This window comes from Somniosus microcephalus, chromosome 27 (assembly GCF_052327205.1).
Source record: "Somniosus microcephalus isolate GS21.2 chromosome 27, FLI_Smic_1.0, whole genome shotgun sequence".
In the NCBI taxonomy this organism is placed as follows: domain Eukaryota; kingdom Metazoa; phylum Chordata; class Chondrichthyes; order Squaliformes; family Somniosidae; genus Somniosus; species Somniosus microcephalus.
The window spans coordinates 24,684,401-24,702,607 of NC_141013.1; the positions used below are offsets into that span (position 1 = coordinate 24,684,401).

At 42.4% G+C, this 18,207-nt stretch overlaps 1 protein-coding gene across 17 annotated transcripts in view; it reads right to left on the bottom strand.

The window, feature by feature from the left end:
- Positions 1–12,654: 12,654 nt before the first annotated feature.
- Positions 12,655–18,207, bottom strand: part of tcf12 (transcription factor 12) — a 295,499-nt gene continuing 289,946 nt past the window's right edge. For 16 of the 17 annotated variants that reach the window (XM_085968731.1, XM_085968732.1, XM_085968737.1 and 13 more), the window contains 2 exons: positions 16,245–16,395; positions 14,861–14,978 (listed from right to left, as the gene is read on the bottom strand). In XM_085968731.1, the coding sequence (XP_085824857.1) occupies positions 16,253–16,395 (143 nt within the window). In that variant the 3' untranslated portion in view covers positions 14,861–14,978; positions 16,245–16,252. Of the gene's footprint in view, positions 14,979–16,244; positions 16,396–18,207 lie in introns of all 17 variants that reach the window. The other variant, XM_085968734.1, reaches the window with a different exon arrangement.

Genomic DNA, 18,207 nt, shown 5'->3' on the forward strand with positions numbered 1-18,207 from the left:
GTTTTACGGATGTTTAGTGTAAGGCCTATGCTCTCGTACGCTTCGGTGAAGGTGTTGATGATGGTTTGGAGTTCGACCTCCGAGTGAGCGCAGACTCTATACATCCACGGTCATTGCCCCTACCTCCTTCAAAACAATCACCCCTTTCCTCAAAAAGCCACCGTAAACCTCTCCACTCGAATGATCACCTTCTCTCAAATGTTCCCCTCCTCTTCAAAGTCCTAGAATGCATAATTTCTTGATAATTACAAATCCACCTCTCCTACTAGTATTTATTTGAATTCCACCCCACCCTCAGGACAGTGACTGCTCTGGTCAGTTACTAATGATATCCTCTGTGGCTGTGACCACGTTCCACCAACCCTCCTCATTCTTCTTAGCCTCTCTGCAAATCATTTTATCCTTTTCCAATGCCTCTCCTCTGCAGTCCACATTCATGGCATTATTCACTTCTGGTTCCATTCATGCCTATCCCAAAAGGCACCACATATCCTCCAATGATTTCTCCCCTTATTCGTACAGTCGCTGCTGGTGTATGCCAGGAGTCCATCTTGGGTCCCTTCCTCTTCATTGCCTATCTATTTACCCCATGGTGACATTATCAGAAAGCACAATGTCAGGTTCCATATCAATGCTGATGACATACAGTTTACCTTTCCATCTCTTCTTGATTGCAAATCTGTTGTTCAACTGAAACCCTGACTGAGTTTTGGACGAGTAGGCAAAACTGAAGCTATCCTTTTTGGCTTCCATCAGCCTCTACATGATTCTGCTCTTTACTTCAATAACCTTTCTGATTTCCATCTAAAGCTTAGTCTGGTGGTACAGACCTATGCGTGCTGCTTGATCCTGAGCTGAATTTCCTTTCCCACATCTGCTCCATCTACCTACTTCCACCTACACAACATTGCCCGCCTACAGCCTTATCTTTCCCATTGCGACCAAGACGCTAATTCATGCCTCATCAGGGTTCAACTTCTGTAATGATTTTATAGAATCCATCGTCCGCAACCTGAAACCATTCATAATACTGCTGCCCATATCCATACTCACTCCTGGTCCTTGCTAAGCTCCATCGGCCCCATGAGCGAATTTCAAGACAAAAGCAAGGTACTGCGGATGCTGGAAATCTGAAATAAAAGCAGAAAATGCTGGAAATGCTCAGCAGGTCAGGCAGCATCTGTGGAGCGAGAAACAGAGTTTCGATGACCTTTCATCAGAACTGGAAAAGGTTAGAGATGTAACAGGTTTTAAGCAATTACAGAGGCAGGGAAAGGGGATGGGGAGGAAACAAAAGGGAAGGTTTGTGATAGGATGGAAGGCAGGAGAGATTAAATGACAAAAGGGATGATGGTGCAAGGTGAAAGGAGATGGTAACGGGACAAGTAAAGAAACAAAAGATGGGTCTAGAGGAGGTGTAAATGGAAATATCAGAATCATCAGCAACAGCTGCCATCTGAAAAAATGGGGGCAGAGGTTATGATCTGAAATTGTTGAACTCAATATTGAGTCCAATTTCTAGATCCTTACTCTCTCTCTCAACAGCCTCTATCCATCCTATTTCAGTGAACACCTCCAGCCCTACGGTCCTGCTTTCATCCTAAGCTCCTCTAACACTCGTCTACACGTTGATTGATATCCTCTTTGCTTCACCATTGGCAGTCACTCTTTCAACCATCATAATTCTTCTTTGGCACACCTTACATCCTTCCTCTCAATTTTCAAAAACATGTTAAACACTCATCTCTTTCTCATTTGTTCATGGGATGTGGGCATCGCTGGCAAGGCCGGTATTTATTGCTCATCCCTAATTGCCCTCGAGAAGGTGGTGGTGAACCGCAGAGGGCATTGGTGTTGAGTCTGTGCTTTCAAATGTAGTTATGTTGAATAACTGGACACAGACTACAGAAATACTTAAACAGGTCTTTAGTAACTGAGGGTCAGGGCTGAACTGGAATACACTTTGCTCCACAGGGTTTATATACCGGTGTGGTCACCACCGGTACTACAATGTACAGGAGCCATCAAAAAGTAGTCCATCACCTTAAGGTATCCTCTTAAGGTGGTACAGGTTACATACACTACAATTCCTCCCCTTTTAGCTTAACATTACATGGATAACATATATACAACTTTCACACAAAACTGTTCAAAGATTCAGTCTCTGAGGAGGCCTCCTGATCCGGGCCGGATAACGCCTTTCAGGGGTCTCTGGTTCTCGTTGCTGGGGCGACTCATCCATTTGATCTCCTATGGATTGAACATCATCATGTACGTTCGAGTCTGAGGTAGATGCTACAGGCTCAATAACTTCTTCAACTGGTGTCTCTGCCGTAGACATGGGGTCGACCCTTGTTCTCGATTCCACAAGTTGGTCAGCATGACGTCGTATTACGTTCTCTCCAACGTCTACCGTGTACATCAAGGGTCCTTGTCGGGCACGAATTGTTCCGGATTGCCATTTATCATTCCTATAGTCCCTGGCCAACACTGGTTGTCCTATTTCGAAACTCCGAGTGGCCCTGTTATTTACGTGCTGGAATTGCTCGTTTTCGACTTCCCTACGCACATTGGGTTTTAACAAATCCAACCGGGACCGCAACCTCCTGTTATAGAACATTATGGCAGGGCTTTGATTTGTCACTGCATGCGTGGCGTTTCAATATGCCATCAGGAAATTGTCCACCTTGTGTTGTAGTGGAATATGGTCTTCGCTCATGGCTTTTATCGCCTTTTTGAATGTTTGTACAAATCTCTCGGCCAACCCATTGGTAGCCGGATGATATGGGGCAGATGTATAGTGTTTCACCCCATTCTTTTTCATGAATTTCTGGAATTCTTCTGACACGAACTGTGGTCCGTTGTCTGAACATATTTGTTCCGGCAACCCATTCCTTGCAAATATGGTTCTTAGAACTGCGATCGTCTTTTCAGAGGTAGTGGTCGACATCTTAATCACTTCTGGCCATTTAGAATGTGCATCTACCGCTATCAAAAACATGGAATCCATGAATGGACCTGCAAAGTCGATATGCACACGTTGCCATGGGGTTGAAGGCCATTCCCACGGATGCAGCGGTGCAACTGGAGGTGCGTTTTGAACTTTTTGGCACCCTGAGCAGCTTTTAGTCAGATCCTCTATTTGTTTGTCGATACCTGGCCACCACACATAAGCCCTAGCAAGGCTTTTCATCTTGACTCCCCCCAGATGACCTTCATGCAGTTCCTTCAGAACTCTCTCCCTTAATTTAGGAGGAATAATCACCCTTGTTCCATACATCAATGTTCCTTGACAGACAGACAGCTGTTCTCGTCTGGCTGAGAATGCTGGTAACAGTGGGTCGCCATGTGCTGGCCATCCCTTCACTGTCAAATCGTAGACCCGAGACAGTGTCGGGTCGTTTCGGGTCTCTCTCTCAATACTCGCATTGGTGACTGGTAAGCATTCGATGATGGTCGAGTGAAATATCTCGACAGGGTCAACTGCCGGTGCCTCTTCCGCTGTAGGTAGTGGCAGGCGCGACAGCCCATCAGCATTACCATGTTGCTTTGTACCTTTGAATTCGGTATCATATTGATGTGCCCCTAGGAAAAGGGACCATCTCTGAAGCCTCTGCGCCGTCATAACCGGAACACCCTTCTTAGGGTTAAAAATGGAAACCAACAGCTGGTGATCTGTCAGCAGCGTAAACTTTTGGCCTTGCAGGTAATGGTTAAATTTCTTAACTCCCCACACGAGGCTGAGAGCCTCCCTATCTGAGCATAGTTGCGCTCTGCGGAGGTCAATGATCTGGATGCGAACGCGACTGGCCTTTCCAAGCCATTTGGCAACTTATGTGAGAGCACTGCCCCGATACCATATGGAGAAGCATCACAAGCTAAGCGAATAGGCAGCGTTGGGTTAAAGTGAGCCAACACTTCCTTAGAGGTGACCAGTGCCTTGCTTTTTTGAAAAGCCCGCTTACAATCCTTGCTCCACTTCCATGGTACTCCCATTTGCAAAAGAGTGTTCAGCGGGTGTAACACCGTGGATAAATTTGGAAGAAACTTGTGGTAATAGTTAACCAACCCAAGGAACGACCTCAACTGGGATACATTTTCCGGAGCGGGAGCTTTCACAACAGCTTCGATCTTGTCAGGTGACTTATGGAGCCCCTCCTGGTCAATGACGCGGCCGCAGTACGAGATTCGCTTTTGAAAGAACTCACATTTCTGGCGATTAATTCTGAGTCCATATTCTTTCAATCTGGTGAGCACCTGCTCCAAATTCGCGAGGTGCTCCTTATCATCTCCTGTAATCAGAATGTCGTCCAGGTAGCAGTGTGTGCCTGGAATTCCCTGCAATACCTGCTCCATGGCCCTTTGCCAAATCGCTGGAGCCGATGCCACTCCAAAAACCAGTCTATTATACCGATATAAGCCCTTATGTGTGTTGATCGTGAGATACTGGCGTGACGCTTCATCAACTTCCATCTGTAGGTACGCCTGCGCCAGGTCTATCTTGGTGAAGTGTTTCCCGCCAGACAGCGAAGCGAAGATATCTTCAATCCGCGGAAGCGGATATTGCACCGTGTGAAGAACCGGATTAACAGTGATCTTGAAATCGCCACAGATGCGAACCTTCCCAGGTTCCCCTGGCTTGTTGCTCAACGAACGCTTCATGACGGGAACAATGGGTGTTGCCCATTCGCTCCAGTCCACCTTTGACAGTACTCCTGAACGTTCTAGCCCTTCCAGCTCTGCTTCCACAGCAGGTCGTATTGCATAAGGTACCGGTCTGGCTTTGAAAAATTTTGGGTTTGCATGTTCTTCAACCTTGATGTTTGCCATAATTCCTTTCAGTGTTCCCAGTCCCTGTTGGAACACCTCCTTAGCATCGTCCAATATTTTGGACAGTCGTTTAGGTTTGACATCGTCCTCCTTACAGGAATCTACAGTTAGTGCTTATATGGAATGCCAGTCCACATTTATTCTCCGGATCCATTCCCATCCCAGTAGTGGCGGACCTCCCTCAGGTAACACATACAAGTCCATTTCCTGACTTTCTTTACCATTGTAGACCACCTTTACCTTTCCGATGGGGTATATTCTTTGCCCCGTGTATGTTTTCAATACAATCTCCGTATCCCTCAGGGGAATGTGTGAGAATAACCTTTTGTAATCTTGCTTATTCATGACCGTCAATGCTGATCCAGTGTCCAATTCCATCTTCACTTGGACTCCTGCTATCCAAAGCATGACCCAGATAGTTTGGTGGTCTGCTGTGTTACCCACATTATGTATTTTTAGACAACCCAGTTCCTTACTGCTGGAGTCTGAATCCGTCTTCTGTTCATCCGAACTGTTCTCTGTCACCTTGTGTACTTTTTTGTACTTCTCCTGCGGCGACTTTTTGCTGCTGGTCTTCTTTCCTGACCGGCATACTCTCGCTATGTGACCAAGTTTGCCACATTGCCTGCATTCTTTATCTTTGAACCAGCACTGGTTCTGGTCATGCGTTGTCCTTCCGCAACGATAGCACTTTACTGCGCCCAATGCCATTTCATTGGTGCTGAATTCCAATGGCCTTTGCTGCATTTCTGCAGTGCCTCGTGCTGCTGCCTCGTGCGATGCTGCAATGCTGAAAGCTTTGTCCAGCGTAAGATCCTTTTCCTCTAGCAGTCGCTTCTGGGTTCCTTCCCTTAGTAGCCCACACACAAACTTATCTCTCAGTGCGTCTGCTAGTCCTGTACCGAACTGACAGTACTTTGATAACTTGCGCAGTTCGATTAAGAATTCAGCGTTGCTTTCCTTTTTAAGTTGAATTCTTTTGTAGAATTTAAATCGTTCCGCTATCAGCAGCGGCATGGGGTTTAAATGCTCTTGCAGGATAGTAACAATATCCGCGAAACTCTTTCCTACCGGTTTATCTGGTGTTACAAGGTTCCTTAATAACCCGTACGTCTTCGCACCCATCGAGTTTAATAGGGTTAGTGCTTTCTTATCCACCGGTACCTCATTCGCTGTACAGTAAACTTCAACGCGTTCCACATAAGTGGCCCAATCTTCCACATCGCTATCAAAAGCAGTGATGTTACCCGTTTTTGGCATCCTTGTTGAGTTTCCTTTCCTTCGGATTATGATTATTATTTTATTTTATTTTTCAAAATGGCGGCTTCCCGCACTTGGCGGCTTTTCCCGCGCTTGTCTTCTTCCCCCGCCGACTAAAAATGGCGATTACTGCGCTGTTGCCGTTCTCACCTCCCAGCGGTCCTTTATTTTCCCCGACGCTGCTGCTCTTGTTCCCCGCTGCTCCCGCGGTCCTTGTGGACATAAACGCTTTTCTGGCTGCTGCGCGTCTCTGCCCCGATTGCAGTCCGGCCCCTGACACCGGCTGCAGTCGTGTTCTCCGCCCTTTTCGTCGTTTCCCTCCCCTTCTCTTACTGACAACTCGGCCGACTTCCCCCCCGTGCCGCTCGATCGGGCTTACCCGCCGCTGTCGTCGAAGGGATGTTCACTGATGTTGGACTTCGTGGCCAGAACCCAACCCGGGTTCCCGATTGCCTCCCGTGCTATGCAGTGCCCAGCAGGATGTTGAGGGTGGATGTCCTTGTTCGACGCCCGTTTCAGAGGCGAAGCTTCCTTTGATGCAACTGCCGCTAGGTAAGATCAGACTCGTCGCCACTGTTGAGTCTGTGCTTTCAAATGTAGTTATGCTGAATAACTGGACACAGACTACAGAAATACTTAAACAGGTCTTTAGTAACTGAGGGTCAGAGCTGAACTGGAATACACTTTGCTCCACAGGGTTTATATACCGGTGTGGTCACCACCGGTACTACAATGTACAGGAGCCATCAAAAAGTAGTCCATCACCTTAAGGTATCCTCTTAAGGTGGTACAGGTTACATACACTACAATTGGGTCTGGAGTCACATATAGGCCAGACCAGGTAAGGACGGCAGATTTCCTTCCCTAAAGGACATCAGTGAATCAGATGGTTTTTTACAACAATCCGATAGTTTCATGGTCACCATTACTGATACTAGCTTTTTATTCCAGATTTATTTAATTAACTGAATTTAAATTCCCCAGATGCCGTGGTGGGGTATTAACTCATGTCTCTGGTCATTAGTCCAGACCTCTGGATTACTAGTCCAGTAATATAACCACTATGCTACCGTAACCCTATCTTTGTCATCAATCTTTGCCGTCTCTGCCCCTTGACTCAATTCAATCAATTCATTTCGCTCCTGCTGTCACTGCCGATAGGCACAAATTTCCAATTGTAACCTATGGGTTTGTCCAAACTAGTATTTCTCAACAACTTGCATAGAAACCTTTCACTATTCGGCATTGCAAAAAGACACTCCTCAAAATAATCAGTCACGATAATTATTTTGAAACAAACTCATGATATTTCCCAAGTTTTTTTGCCTTGAAGTTGCCCTTGAAATAAGTCAACAACAAAAACCACAGACATGCAAAAGCTGATTTAATGAACAAAAGAGAGCTCTCTCTTTGCCTGTGTGTGCATGGTTTCCTCAAATAGAGTCATTAGTTTTTCCGTATGTGATTGAACTGAACAGCTCCACAGGAATTTTAGTTCTCCCTGTAGGACATTAAGCAACATTTTGAGAAATCAAAGACATGAACATAATTAGGAGACAGTAACAGCCTTTTTCTAATCACAGCCTTGTAAAAGCTACATTTTTCTAATCACAGCATTTAAAGTTACATTACAATTTTTTTAAACAAGTGGGAAATACATCATTTTTATTATTAGTGTTTATTCATGTTAATACTGATTTGTTGTGTATATTATTTGTATGCAAACAACATACACAAATATCTTATCAATATTAAATCTTCTTGCACTTGTCTGTCATACTTTGTAACACTTCAAATAACAGTATAAACAAAGGAACTCGTCAGTAATAAAAAATACTAGGATATCTATCAATATAGGCTTAACAGATACCTGTACTAATTCAGTGTTTACTTAATATCAATTAACCGTTGTAGCAGGAGATTACAGTGTGTTTTATTTGGTATGTTTCTCATCAAATAGTGCGTGCACTGACTTACCATGAGCAGTGCCACATGAGATTTGCTATTATTAAAACATCACGGCCTGGATTTTGCAGTCAGCGGTGAAGGACTGGTGCTCGCTGTTCATTACGCTGGCAGCTGCCCAGTTTTTGCGGGCTTTTGAGTGGATGTAAGATTATCATGGATTAGTTGTTTTTTTTTTTTTTTTTAAGAATACTTGCTTCACTGTCTTATAATCATCAGTAATGGATTTATAATCGTGCGTAAGAATTAAATACATAAAAGTCTGTAATCATCAACTGTATGCAATGGTAATCTGAATTATACGATGACGTGTAACCCGTTTTTCTTATGCTTAAAGGTCTGTGAGTAAGCTGCAACCAGACAACCTGGGGGTAGAAAGAGGATTGCTATAGTCGAATAGTGAGGCTGTGGGTGAAAGTTGGATATTAGCCAACAGTGAGGATGAGGCAGCTAGTCTGGGAGGCAAGGTTCGCTGCAGTTGCCACTGTGTTGGAATGTTATAACATCCGCAGTGAATTAAAAACAAAGGCCAACAGCAAGAGCCGTATCTCAACCCATGGAGATATATTCCTTTTGTGTTGCCATAACTACCCCAGATATGAGTCTTGATGGTCAAAAACAGATGATGTAAGAGTGTCATGAGACTAAAGCCTACGTAAACCAAGGGGCTACGAACGTGGCATCTTTATGATTGGATTTTGGGTTTGGGAGTCAGCCAGTGATTGGTTCAGGAGGACTCCATAGGTCTTGAATGAGGGCAAGGGTATAAGAAGGGGGCTTTAACAGCCACAAAGGGTAGAAGTTTTCAGGAGAAGATGACTTCAGGAGTAGAAGATTTCAGAGACACAGTAGAAGATTTCAGGAAGAATCAAGGAGACATCCGGGAGATGAAGAGAGACGAGAGTCAAGAGACACAAGGTGCACTTACTCACGGTTGTGGCTTCGACCCAGAGTAGAAGTGGTAATATAAGTCTGAATTATACTCCAATAAACTAAGTCTTTCTTGTGCTGAATAAAGTTAAATCACTGTCCCCAATACGGGTCAACCTCGAATCATTTGGAAGCTGGGTCTCTCTGGGATCTTATATGGAGACTTGCTGTCATCGGGCATCTGATCCAGTGTGGCGCATGTGGTGTGTGAGCCGGATTATAAATAGCGAGGCTCTTTAACCACAGACTGAAGAATCCTCACCGAGACACGCAGAGTCTAAACCAGGGACTATGAATTAGATTTAAATCATGTACAGAAAGAAAAATTAAAGATTGGGAAAGAAAGATGGGATTAAGAGAGATAGATAAAAGAGACAGACAGAAAAAGTAAAAAAAAACATTTTTTTATCTCCAACACTAATTAAATTCTGAAGGGGTGAGGCTCCAGGCCCGGGCTCATGACTATGTCTACTTTTAACACTTCTAGCATCACACTTTGTAAAAATTTCTGCCAATCAAAATCACAACTTTGAAGACTGAAGAAAATCAATAAAGGAAATTTAGTGAAATCAAAAGAATTTAGTGAAAAGCTTTTGTGATCTAAACCAATCAGATCACAAAAGCTTTTCACTAAATTCTTTTGATATCTACAGACTTCTAGTTTGTTGCAATGAAATGCCAATTAAAAAACACAGAAACTGAATCAAATAGCTTAAAATGGATATTTGAGCTCAGAAGGAGGCCATTTTTTAAGTCTAGGGTCGGCAACTCTGGTTGGACGTATTCCTGGTCATTCCATCACGTGACCTCCCGGCCCCAACCAACATGCCCCCATGTTCCCGCCATTGGTCGCCCAACATGTCCATCCTTACGGTGCCCTGCCTACCCACGCCAATTGGAAAGCGAACAGACTCATCACCGAATGGATGATTCTCGACCATCAGTGGAACAGCCGATTCACCATCTCCGATATATACTTATAACTAATAAACAAATGTATTCAAAGAAAATAGGGACTTGATTTTTAATGCCCCTATGATTTCTCTCCCAGGTTGCTTGCAGCTGTGTTCAGGGGATTAAGCTTTCATTCCGAGAGACGCCAGGACAATCAGAGGGTTGGCAACCCGATTTTTTCCCTTCATGCCTGTACCACTGCTAGCTCCACACTGGAGCCTTCCAGTGCCATTTTCCTACTCTCTCCCTGTAACCTTTAACATTTTCCTGTGTGATTATCTAACTCCCTGCTTTGTTGTATTGAATCACCTTCAAGAGCCACTTGTGGAAACGTATTCCATATTTTAATTTTTTTTGCATTAAAAGGAATCTTCCTTTATGCTTCTAGTACTAATCCAAATTGACATGAGGACAAACTTTTTTTACGCAACGAGTGGTTAGGATTTGGAACGCACTGCCCGATAGGGTGGTGGACACAAATTCAATAGTAGCCTTCAAAAGGGAATTGGATAATTACTTTTAGGAGAAAAAATTGCAGGATATCGGGAAAGAGCGAGGGAGTGGGACTAACTGGCTTCTTCTTCGAAAGAGCCGGCACAGCCTCGATGGGCCGAATGACCACCTTCTGTGCTCCTATTTTTCTATGTTTCTATAGATAGATTTCCAGATGTGACAAGATCCGGGTAAAGTCATGATCCACTCAACATACAGTCCCTTGTGAAATAAATTCAATTAACAGATTACAAACCGATTCATTGAAAGTGTTGTCATTAACAACTTGCATTTATATAGCAACTTTAACGTAATAAAAGGGCCCAAGGCACTTCACAAAGAGTATTATCAAAGAAGATTTGACACCAAGCCACATAAGGAGATATTAGGACAGGTAAAGAGGTAGGTTTTAAGGAGCGTCTTAAAGGAGGAGAGCTCGAGAGCCAGAGAGGTTTAGGGAAGAAATTCTAGAACTTAGGGCCTAGGTCAAAATAAGCTAACTTATCAGAGACCAGTTATCAAATATAGGAGCTACATTTCTCAAATACGTATGCAAGAACTCAGCCATTGGGAGCACTTGATTTTCTTGTTACTAATTTTGCAACTGTCTGTTGATTTTCTGATATTTGTGCGTTCAGTTCAGCATTTATAGCAATGGTACAAAGCCCTGCAAGATACTACACATTGGAAAGAAAAATGGATGCCACTACTATACTATGGTGTAGAAATAGCTAAAATGAAATGGAAAGGAATTTGGGGTGGTAGTGCATTATGTTCTTAACATTAAAATTACTGGAGCAACAATAAGCAAAGGAAGCTGACTTTTTTTGCTGGGTCAGTTGTGTACAAGTTGTAAGGTGTCATGCTTAAACCGTACAGTGTCTTGGTGGAACCTCGGCTTGAGTAGATGCTCAGTTTTGGTCACAATGTCATAAGGGAATCTAAAGAAGCAGTGCAGAGAAAAGCCACAAAGGTGGTGACTAAGAGGGGACTTTATAGAAGTAAACAAAATACTAAAATGAATTAAATCGGGTTAATCCAGAACACTCATTTTAATTCTCCAGACCACTCCCACTCTGACCTCTCCGTCCTCGGCCTCCTACACCGTTCCAATGAAGTTCGACATAAGCTCGAGAAACAGCACCTCATCTTTCTCTTAGGCACTTTACAGCCTTCCGGACTCGATCATAAGCTCTGCCCCCATGTATTCAGATGGCAGCTGTTGCTGATGATTCTGTTTCCCATTTACACCTCCTCTAGACCCATCTTTTGTTTCTTTACTTGTCCCATTACCATCTCCTTTTGCCTTGCACCATCATCCCTTTTGTCATTTAATCTCGTCTGCCTTCCACCCTATCACAGACCTTCCCTTTTGTTCTTTCCTCCCCTCCCCTTTCCCTGCCCCTGCACTTGCTTAAAATCTGATACATCTCTAACTTTTTCCAGTTCTGACGAAAGGTCATCGACCTGAAACATTAACTGTTTCTCTCTCCACAGATGCTGCCTGACCTGCTGAGTATTCCCAGCATTTTATTTTTAATCCAGAACACTACTTCAGTTTATACTAGGATACTAAAACAAGCGGGCAAAGGTTAAAACTGGCGGAAGGGAAACTTAGGGCAGATGTTATGAAGTACTTCTTCATGCAGTGTGATCAACAGTTTGAACGGTCTTCCAAGAAGGGCGATTGAGGTAAACATCTTGGACTCATTCAAGAAACAGGTAACGTGATTTTGGGGGGGGGGGGGGGGGGGGGGGGGTGGTGGTGGAGTAAGTTCTTTATTCAGGATGGATGAGCTAAGATGGATTGAATGCCTCCCTCACCTGTATTTATCTTGTGATTTTATGATTATATTTTCTTCCATTTGGAGCATATTTTACATCCAGCTTTAGTTGGGTTGTTAATTCATTGTATTTTCCAGAAATATATTCAATGTGTCCAATAATTTTGTTGATGTCTTTTGCTTTTATACATTTCAGAACACAACAAAAAGGTCTACTTGTTTCAGAACTTAAACTTATTTTGTGTCATAAATAACACAAAAGATTATTCACTGAAAGATCCGAATGAAATTGACAATCCAGCATAGTTATGCCTTTAAAACAAGCGCACTCTGCTTTTTAAACTGGTAGCCAAGCATAATCGTCCCACCAGTATTCCAGGCAGCTGCTAATGTCGGTGACTGAACAAATTCACTGAATGACTTTATAAACACTCATTGGTCTTGTTAAAAAAGATGGCACATTTATTGCTACATAAATGTTATATATACATAATATGTTTTCTGTCGTCACTTGACAGAATTTTTCTTTTAAACTTCTTGCTGTTGCGTGGAAAGGTTCATCAACAATACCTTAAATTTGACACGGGTACAAATCTGCATCAACCAACAATGGAAACTGGAGAACAAGATGTGAAGCAACTTATCTCAGACAATTAGCGTGTACAATACTCCATAGGTACTACACAGTTTAAGCTAGAACCTACAATATTCTTAGGATGCTATTTTATTTTCTGATATTAATGGACAGGTTATGGTAAATAACCCTACACTTTTGCTACCTAATATAGTAAAATAAAGTAAGAAACTTTTTTACTGAAAACTTTTGATTTCAAAAATCTAGAAAGAGTAATATTTAGAATTCAAGAAATTTTCTTACAAGATTATTGTATAAAAGACTAGCTACAGTGAAAAATAAGCCAAATGTTTTCTTTTTTTTTCTTTTTGAAGCAAAGCTTCTGGGCATAATGCAGTCTATTATAGCCAAAGGGAAAGAAAGCTTAGAACCAGGCTCAGAAGAGAAGGTCAGGAAGTGGCACGTGATCACTTTAGCACGTTTTAAGCAACTGTTAGCTCATAAACAACGAACTGAAGAACAAGGCCACAGATACAGTAAATTAGGTGTTAACTGTTCTTGAATTAGTCAACATGAATCAATTAAAATGACAAAATCATACACAATTGTCAAAAAAGAATTCATTCGCGGAGAACCCTTCCAAAACAAGTGTTCAGCATTCCTATCAGCCCGTCATGGCAACTTATACAAATTTAGCTCTTCGGCTGCCTTAGTGCTTGGAACAAAGGAACGCATTATTTGTTCATTCTGTTGAGCCAATTGCCAACAATTACAGACAACATTCAGATAACAGTAAGTAACCTTGTCAGATATTTTCTCTCCGATGCTCTTTTTAAATGGAAGACAGTTTACATGGAAGCTAAGGAACATGAATCCGTAAAAATGGAGACCAGCCGGGGAGGAATCACAAAGAAATTGTAAGTGGTTTAAAACAACTCATATGAGTTAATGCCACGATGGCTTCAAAGCTCAGGGCAGTTGCATTACTGGCTGCATCAGTCTTCGGATCCCTCTCCACTGACTAGCCACGCAGATAAGGATATCAAAAAGAAAGTATGGTCTCAGAAAGCTGGTGACCGTTGCTCCTTTTTCCCTCCAGAATTTTAATTACGCTGACAGCACTACTTTGTTCATTGTCAACACTACTGGCCCTGGTGAACCAAGGATTTTTATCAGCTCTCAATGCTTTTCGAGCCTGAAACCTTTGTTTTGCATCTGTGCTTAATTACAGCAAACACTTTTCACATATACTAAATGTAGTATTAACTGCTTGAAAAACAAAGCAATTCTAAAATTAGAAATTTTCTAATTTACACTTCACGTTACAAGTTTTACTATGAAGCCTAGAAGCTTAAAAGTTTGTATAATTACAAATAAAACAAATAAGAATGGGCATTTACTTGAAAGTTTGAAGAAAGCTAACCTTATTTCTAGCTAAGTGATGCTATGATCAGACCTGCCCTTTTTCAATAAAAGCACATTTTGCTAGGATAGCAAATTGCTCGTGACACAGGCATTGAACATAATGTAGGAAAAAGAAATTACATGACCACAACTGTTCAGATAACCAGAGAACAAAAAAATAAACACTCTAACAAGGAATTTTCTGATACATGGAAAATGCTATTTGTGTGGCCAAAGGAATGGAGAGGACAATGAAGACTCTTCCCTCCCTTTTTTAAGACACTAATAGGTTCTGGGAATGCATGGGGTTAGAGCTTGTTTCTGCTTTGTTCTCTGCATGTGAACAGCTTTGACAGATACTAGCATCTGCCCAGCTGAGAATGAAACAACTGAGATTTTAACATTTCCCTTTCAAAGTAGACCTTATAGTTCAGTAGCAATAAATAATTTTTTTGTCATAAATGCATTTCATCAACCAACAAGTCTAGGCACAAGGCAACTTCCACTAACAGCGGAATCATTGCAACAGTCTCTGATTGTGTGGAAGCAACACTGCCTGCAACAGACTGATATGTACTATTATGGGCCAAAATTCAAATTCGGGTCTAACAGATTTTCAGCGGGCTGAATGTGATGCCATATTGATCAAGAGATTGCTTCTGGGTTTCTGCTTCAAGTGCATTATGTTTTCCAACTGTGGCTTTGTGAAAGAAAGTTAGTTGGCTGGGTCCTTGTATGGAAAGATGACTCATTTGTTATTTTACAAAATGATCTAGACTTCTGACCTGCAAGAAAAAAATGGAACGATTCAGTAAGTTTATAATCCATACTGAAGAAAAAAGACATCACTAATGGTAGTAAACAAACACTTCAAGTAAACTCTAAACAGGGTATCCTCAATTTGCCATTTTACATCTGCAGTGACTTCTTACACTGTTCTTTAATACATTGTAGTTCTGATATTGCTCCTGCTACCCCTCTTAAGATAATCCTTAGATTTTTGAAAAGCTCTTCAAATTTGCAAGGGAATTCCATATTCAGTTTTCATACAAAAACTGTTCAAGGAACAATGCTTTTTTCAATTGTTAATGTAGCTGAATATTTTAACTGGAGCTGTACATAAATGTCTATTCACTATTTTGTTCAGAATTTGTTCATTATATGTAAATGCACATGGCTTTGTAAAATGTAGAAGTTTTCCTGACCCAAATAATTGCATAGCTATTCACAGACTGAACTAGCAATATTTTGCAGGTCAAGTACTCCCTAGTTTAGGTTACTCCCGCAAAAACATTCTGCTGTTAACTCCATATTGTGCACTTAATTCTCTTGGGATTTTCTGAAAGAATATCTTTGTAATCTTAACATTCTTCCATCAGAACATGCAGAATTCCCCCTAGCCTTCTACAACTGAAATCAAACATCTGTAGCACTACCACAAACTGTTCATTATCAATCAGCTCCTCACACATAATCAACTTACTACATTACAACAGTGACTATACTTCTTCACTGGCTGTAAACCACTTTGGGACGTTCTGAGGAAATGAAAGGCGCTATATAAATGCAAAGGGAAGGGTGCAGAAAATAATATGTAGGGGGTTAATTGCAGAGATATCCAGGGAATCTCTCACTGGTTTGGATTGCATACACACATGTAATTCACCAATATCCATTATTGTTATTACCTATGTATATAAAGTTCAAACACTAGATAATACATCTAATACAAGGCTATGACACTACATCTGCCCATTCCAGTTTCTATAGAATATAAGTCACTTCATAAAGTGACTTGATAAATGTTTGCAAACATTTAAAGTTAGAGATACAAAAGCAGAATATTCACTGTGTAAATAATATTTTAAACAATATTCCAAGTTTCATTAGTGATACTTCATTTGAAACAAGCTTTCTGAACTTAGTGAGAGCTTGTGTAATTTACATTTTTTCCTCAATGTCATGTGAACAATGTGTAGGAAAATTGCAGAACTTAGAAAATGTGATGCAGGGATTAAATGTTAGCTTCAATAATATAGTGAAAGGGGTACCTGGCAGTTTACATATGACCCATAGGGTTGGTAGTGTCACTGAGTCCAGAGTGAACTGCAGGGTGTGGTGGTGGTGCCTCTGCCGATGCGGCAGAAGCCTTCTCCTCTTCTCTCCTTTTAAGGCAGGCTGCTTTTGGATTCAAGTTCCTCTCTACACATTTAAAAGAATAAATATTTGGACTAAATAGAAGTATCAATAATACATGTAGAATAATTCATAGTTGTGTTACAAGGCAATGATGCATGGAGATTCAAATGCACTCGTTTTACTAACGTTATCTGAACACCAAAGGCATTATGTTGGTGAAAAGCCTCATTTTCCTTTAGGATAAATTCACAGGTTGACAGCTTGGTTGACACTGGCTCAACGGAGCTCATTTTGTTGGCCATCCGGCTCAGATACCTGAGCGTACGCTTCTGAGACAAGTACTTTACTGTGAGCTGAAAAACTGCAAGTGTTCTTGTGGTGTGTGTGAGTAGCAGTACAAAAACATCTCGAAGGACACCCTCAAAGCATCCCTACCAATGCTCAAGAAGACATAGCAATGGATAGGCCACGATGGTACACTACTGACTCTCATTTTGAAGGCAAACACCTATGAGAGTTGAGCAGACAAGAAAAACCACGAAAAAAAATCAGCTGCAATAATCAACTAGCTTTAAACAGGCCACTCGCTGCTGCGACCAGCGCAAGGCAACTATGGCTTCTGCCTTGAGCTGATCAGTGACCAGAGGATGTACTGCAGGACCAGAGAAACTTTTGATGATCCAGCAGTCCTCAATATGATGGACTACCATGATCCCACAATTGAATTACATGGACTGAATAACAGCTCGGTTGGTTTTTATTTCACAGAATCACAGAAACCCCACAGTGCAGATAGAGGCCATTTCGGCCCATCGAGCCTGCACCGACACATATCCCACCCGATCCCCGTAACCCCTACACCAACACATATCCCACCCTATCTCCGTAACCCCACACATTTTAATCCCCCTAACACTAAGGGTCAATTTATCATAGCCAATCAACCTAACCTGCACATCTTTGGACTGTGGGAGGAAACCGGAGCACCCAGAGGAAACCCACGCAAACACGGGTGGGTAGGACCCTAGGAAGTACAGAGGGTCAGAGGGACCTTGGTGTACATGTACATAGATCCCTGAAGGCAGCGGAACAGGTAGATAAGGTGGTTAAAAAGGCATATGGGATACTTGCCTTCATTAGCCGAGGCATAGAATATAAGAGCAGGGAGGTTATGATGGAGCTGTACAAAACGCTGGTGAGGCCACAGCTGGAGTACTGTGTGCAGTTCTGGTCGCCTCACTATAGGAAGGATGTGATTGCTTTGGAGAGGGTGCAGAGAAGATTCACCAGGATGTTACCTGGGATGGAGCGCCTCAGCTATGAAGAGAGGCTGGACAGGCTGGGGTTGTTTTCCTTGGAGCAAAGAAGGCTGAGGGGGGACCTGATTGAGGTGTACAAAATGATGAGGGGCATAGATAGGGTAGACAAAGAGGAACTTTTCCCCTTAGTAGGGGGGTCAATAACAAGGGGGCATAGATTCAGGGTAAGGGGCAGGAGATTTAGAGGGGATTTGAGGAGGAACTTTTTCACCCAGAGGGTGGTTGGAATGTGGAACTCAATGCCTGAAAGGGTGGTAGAGGCAGGAACCCTCACAACATTCAAGAAGCATTTGGATGAGCACTTGAAATGCCATTGCATACAAGGCTATGGACCAAATGCTGGAAAATGGGATTAGACTGGACAGGGATGGATGGGCGGCGCAGACACGATGGGCCGAAGGGCCTCTTTCTGTGCTGTAAAACTCTAATGTGCAAACTCCACACAGTCACCCGAGGCCGGATTCGAACCCGGGTCCCTGGCGCTGTGAGGCAACAGTGCTAACCACTATGCCACCGTTACTATAACATTTCCCAGCATGTTATAGTAAAATAGTAT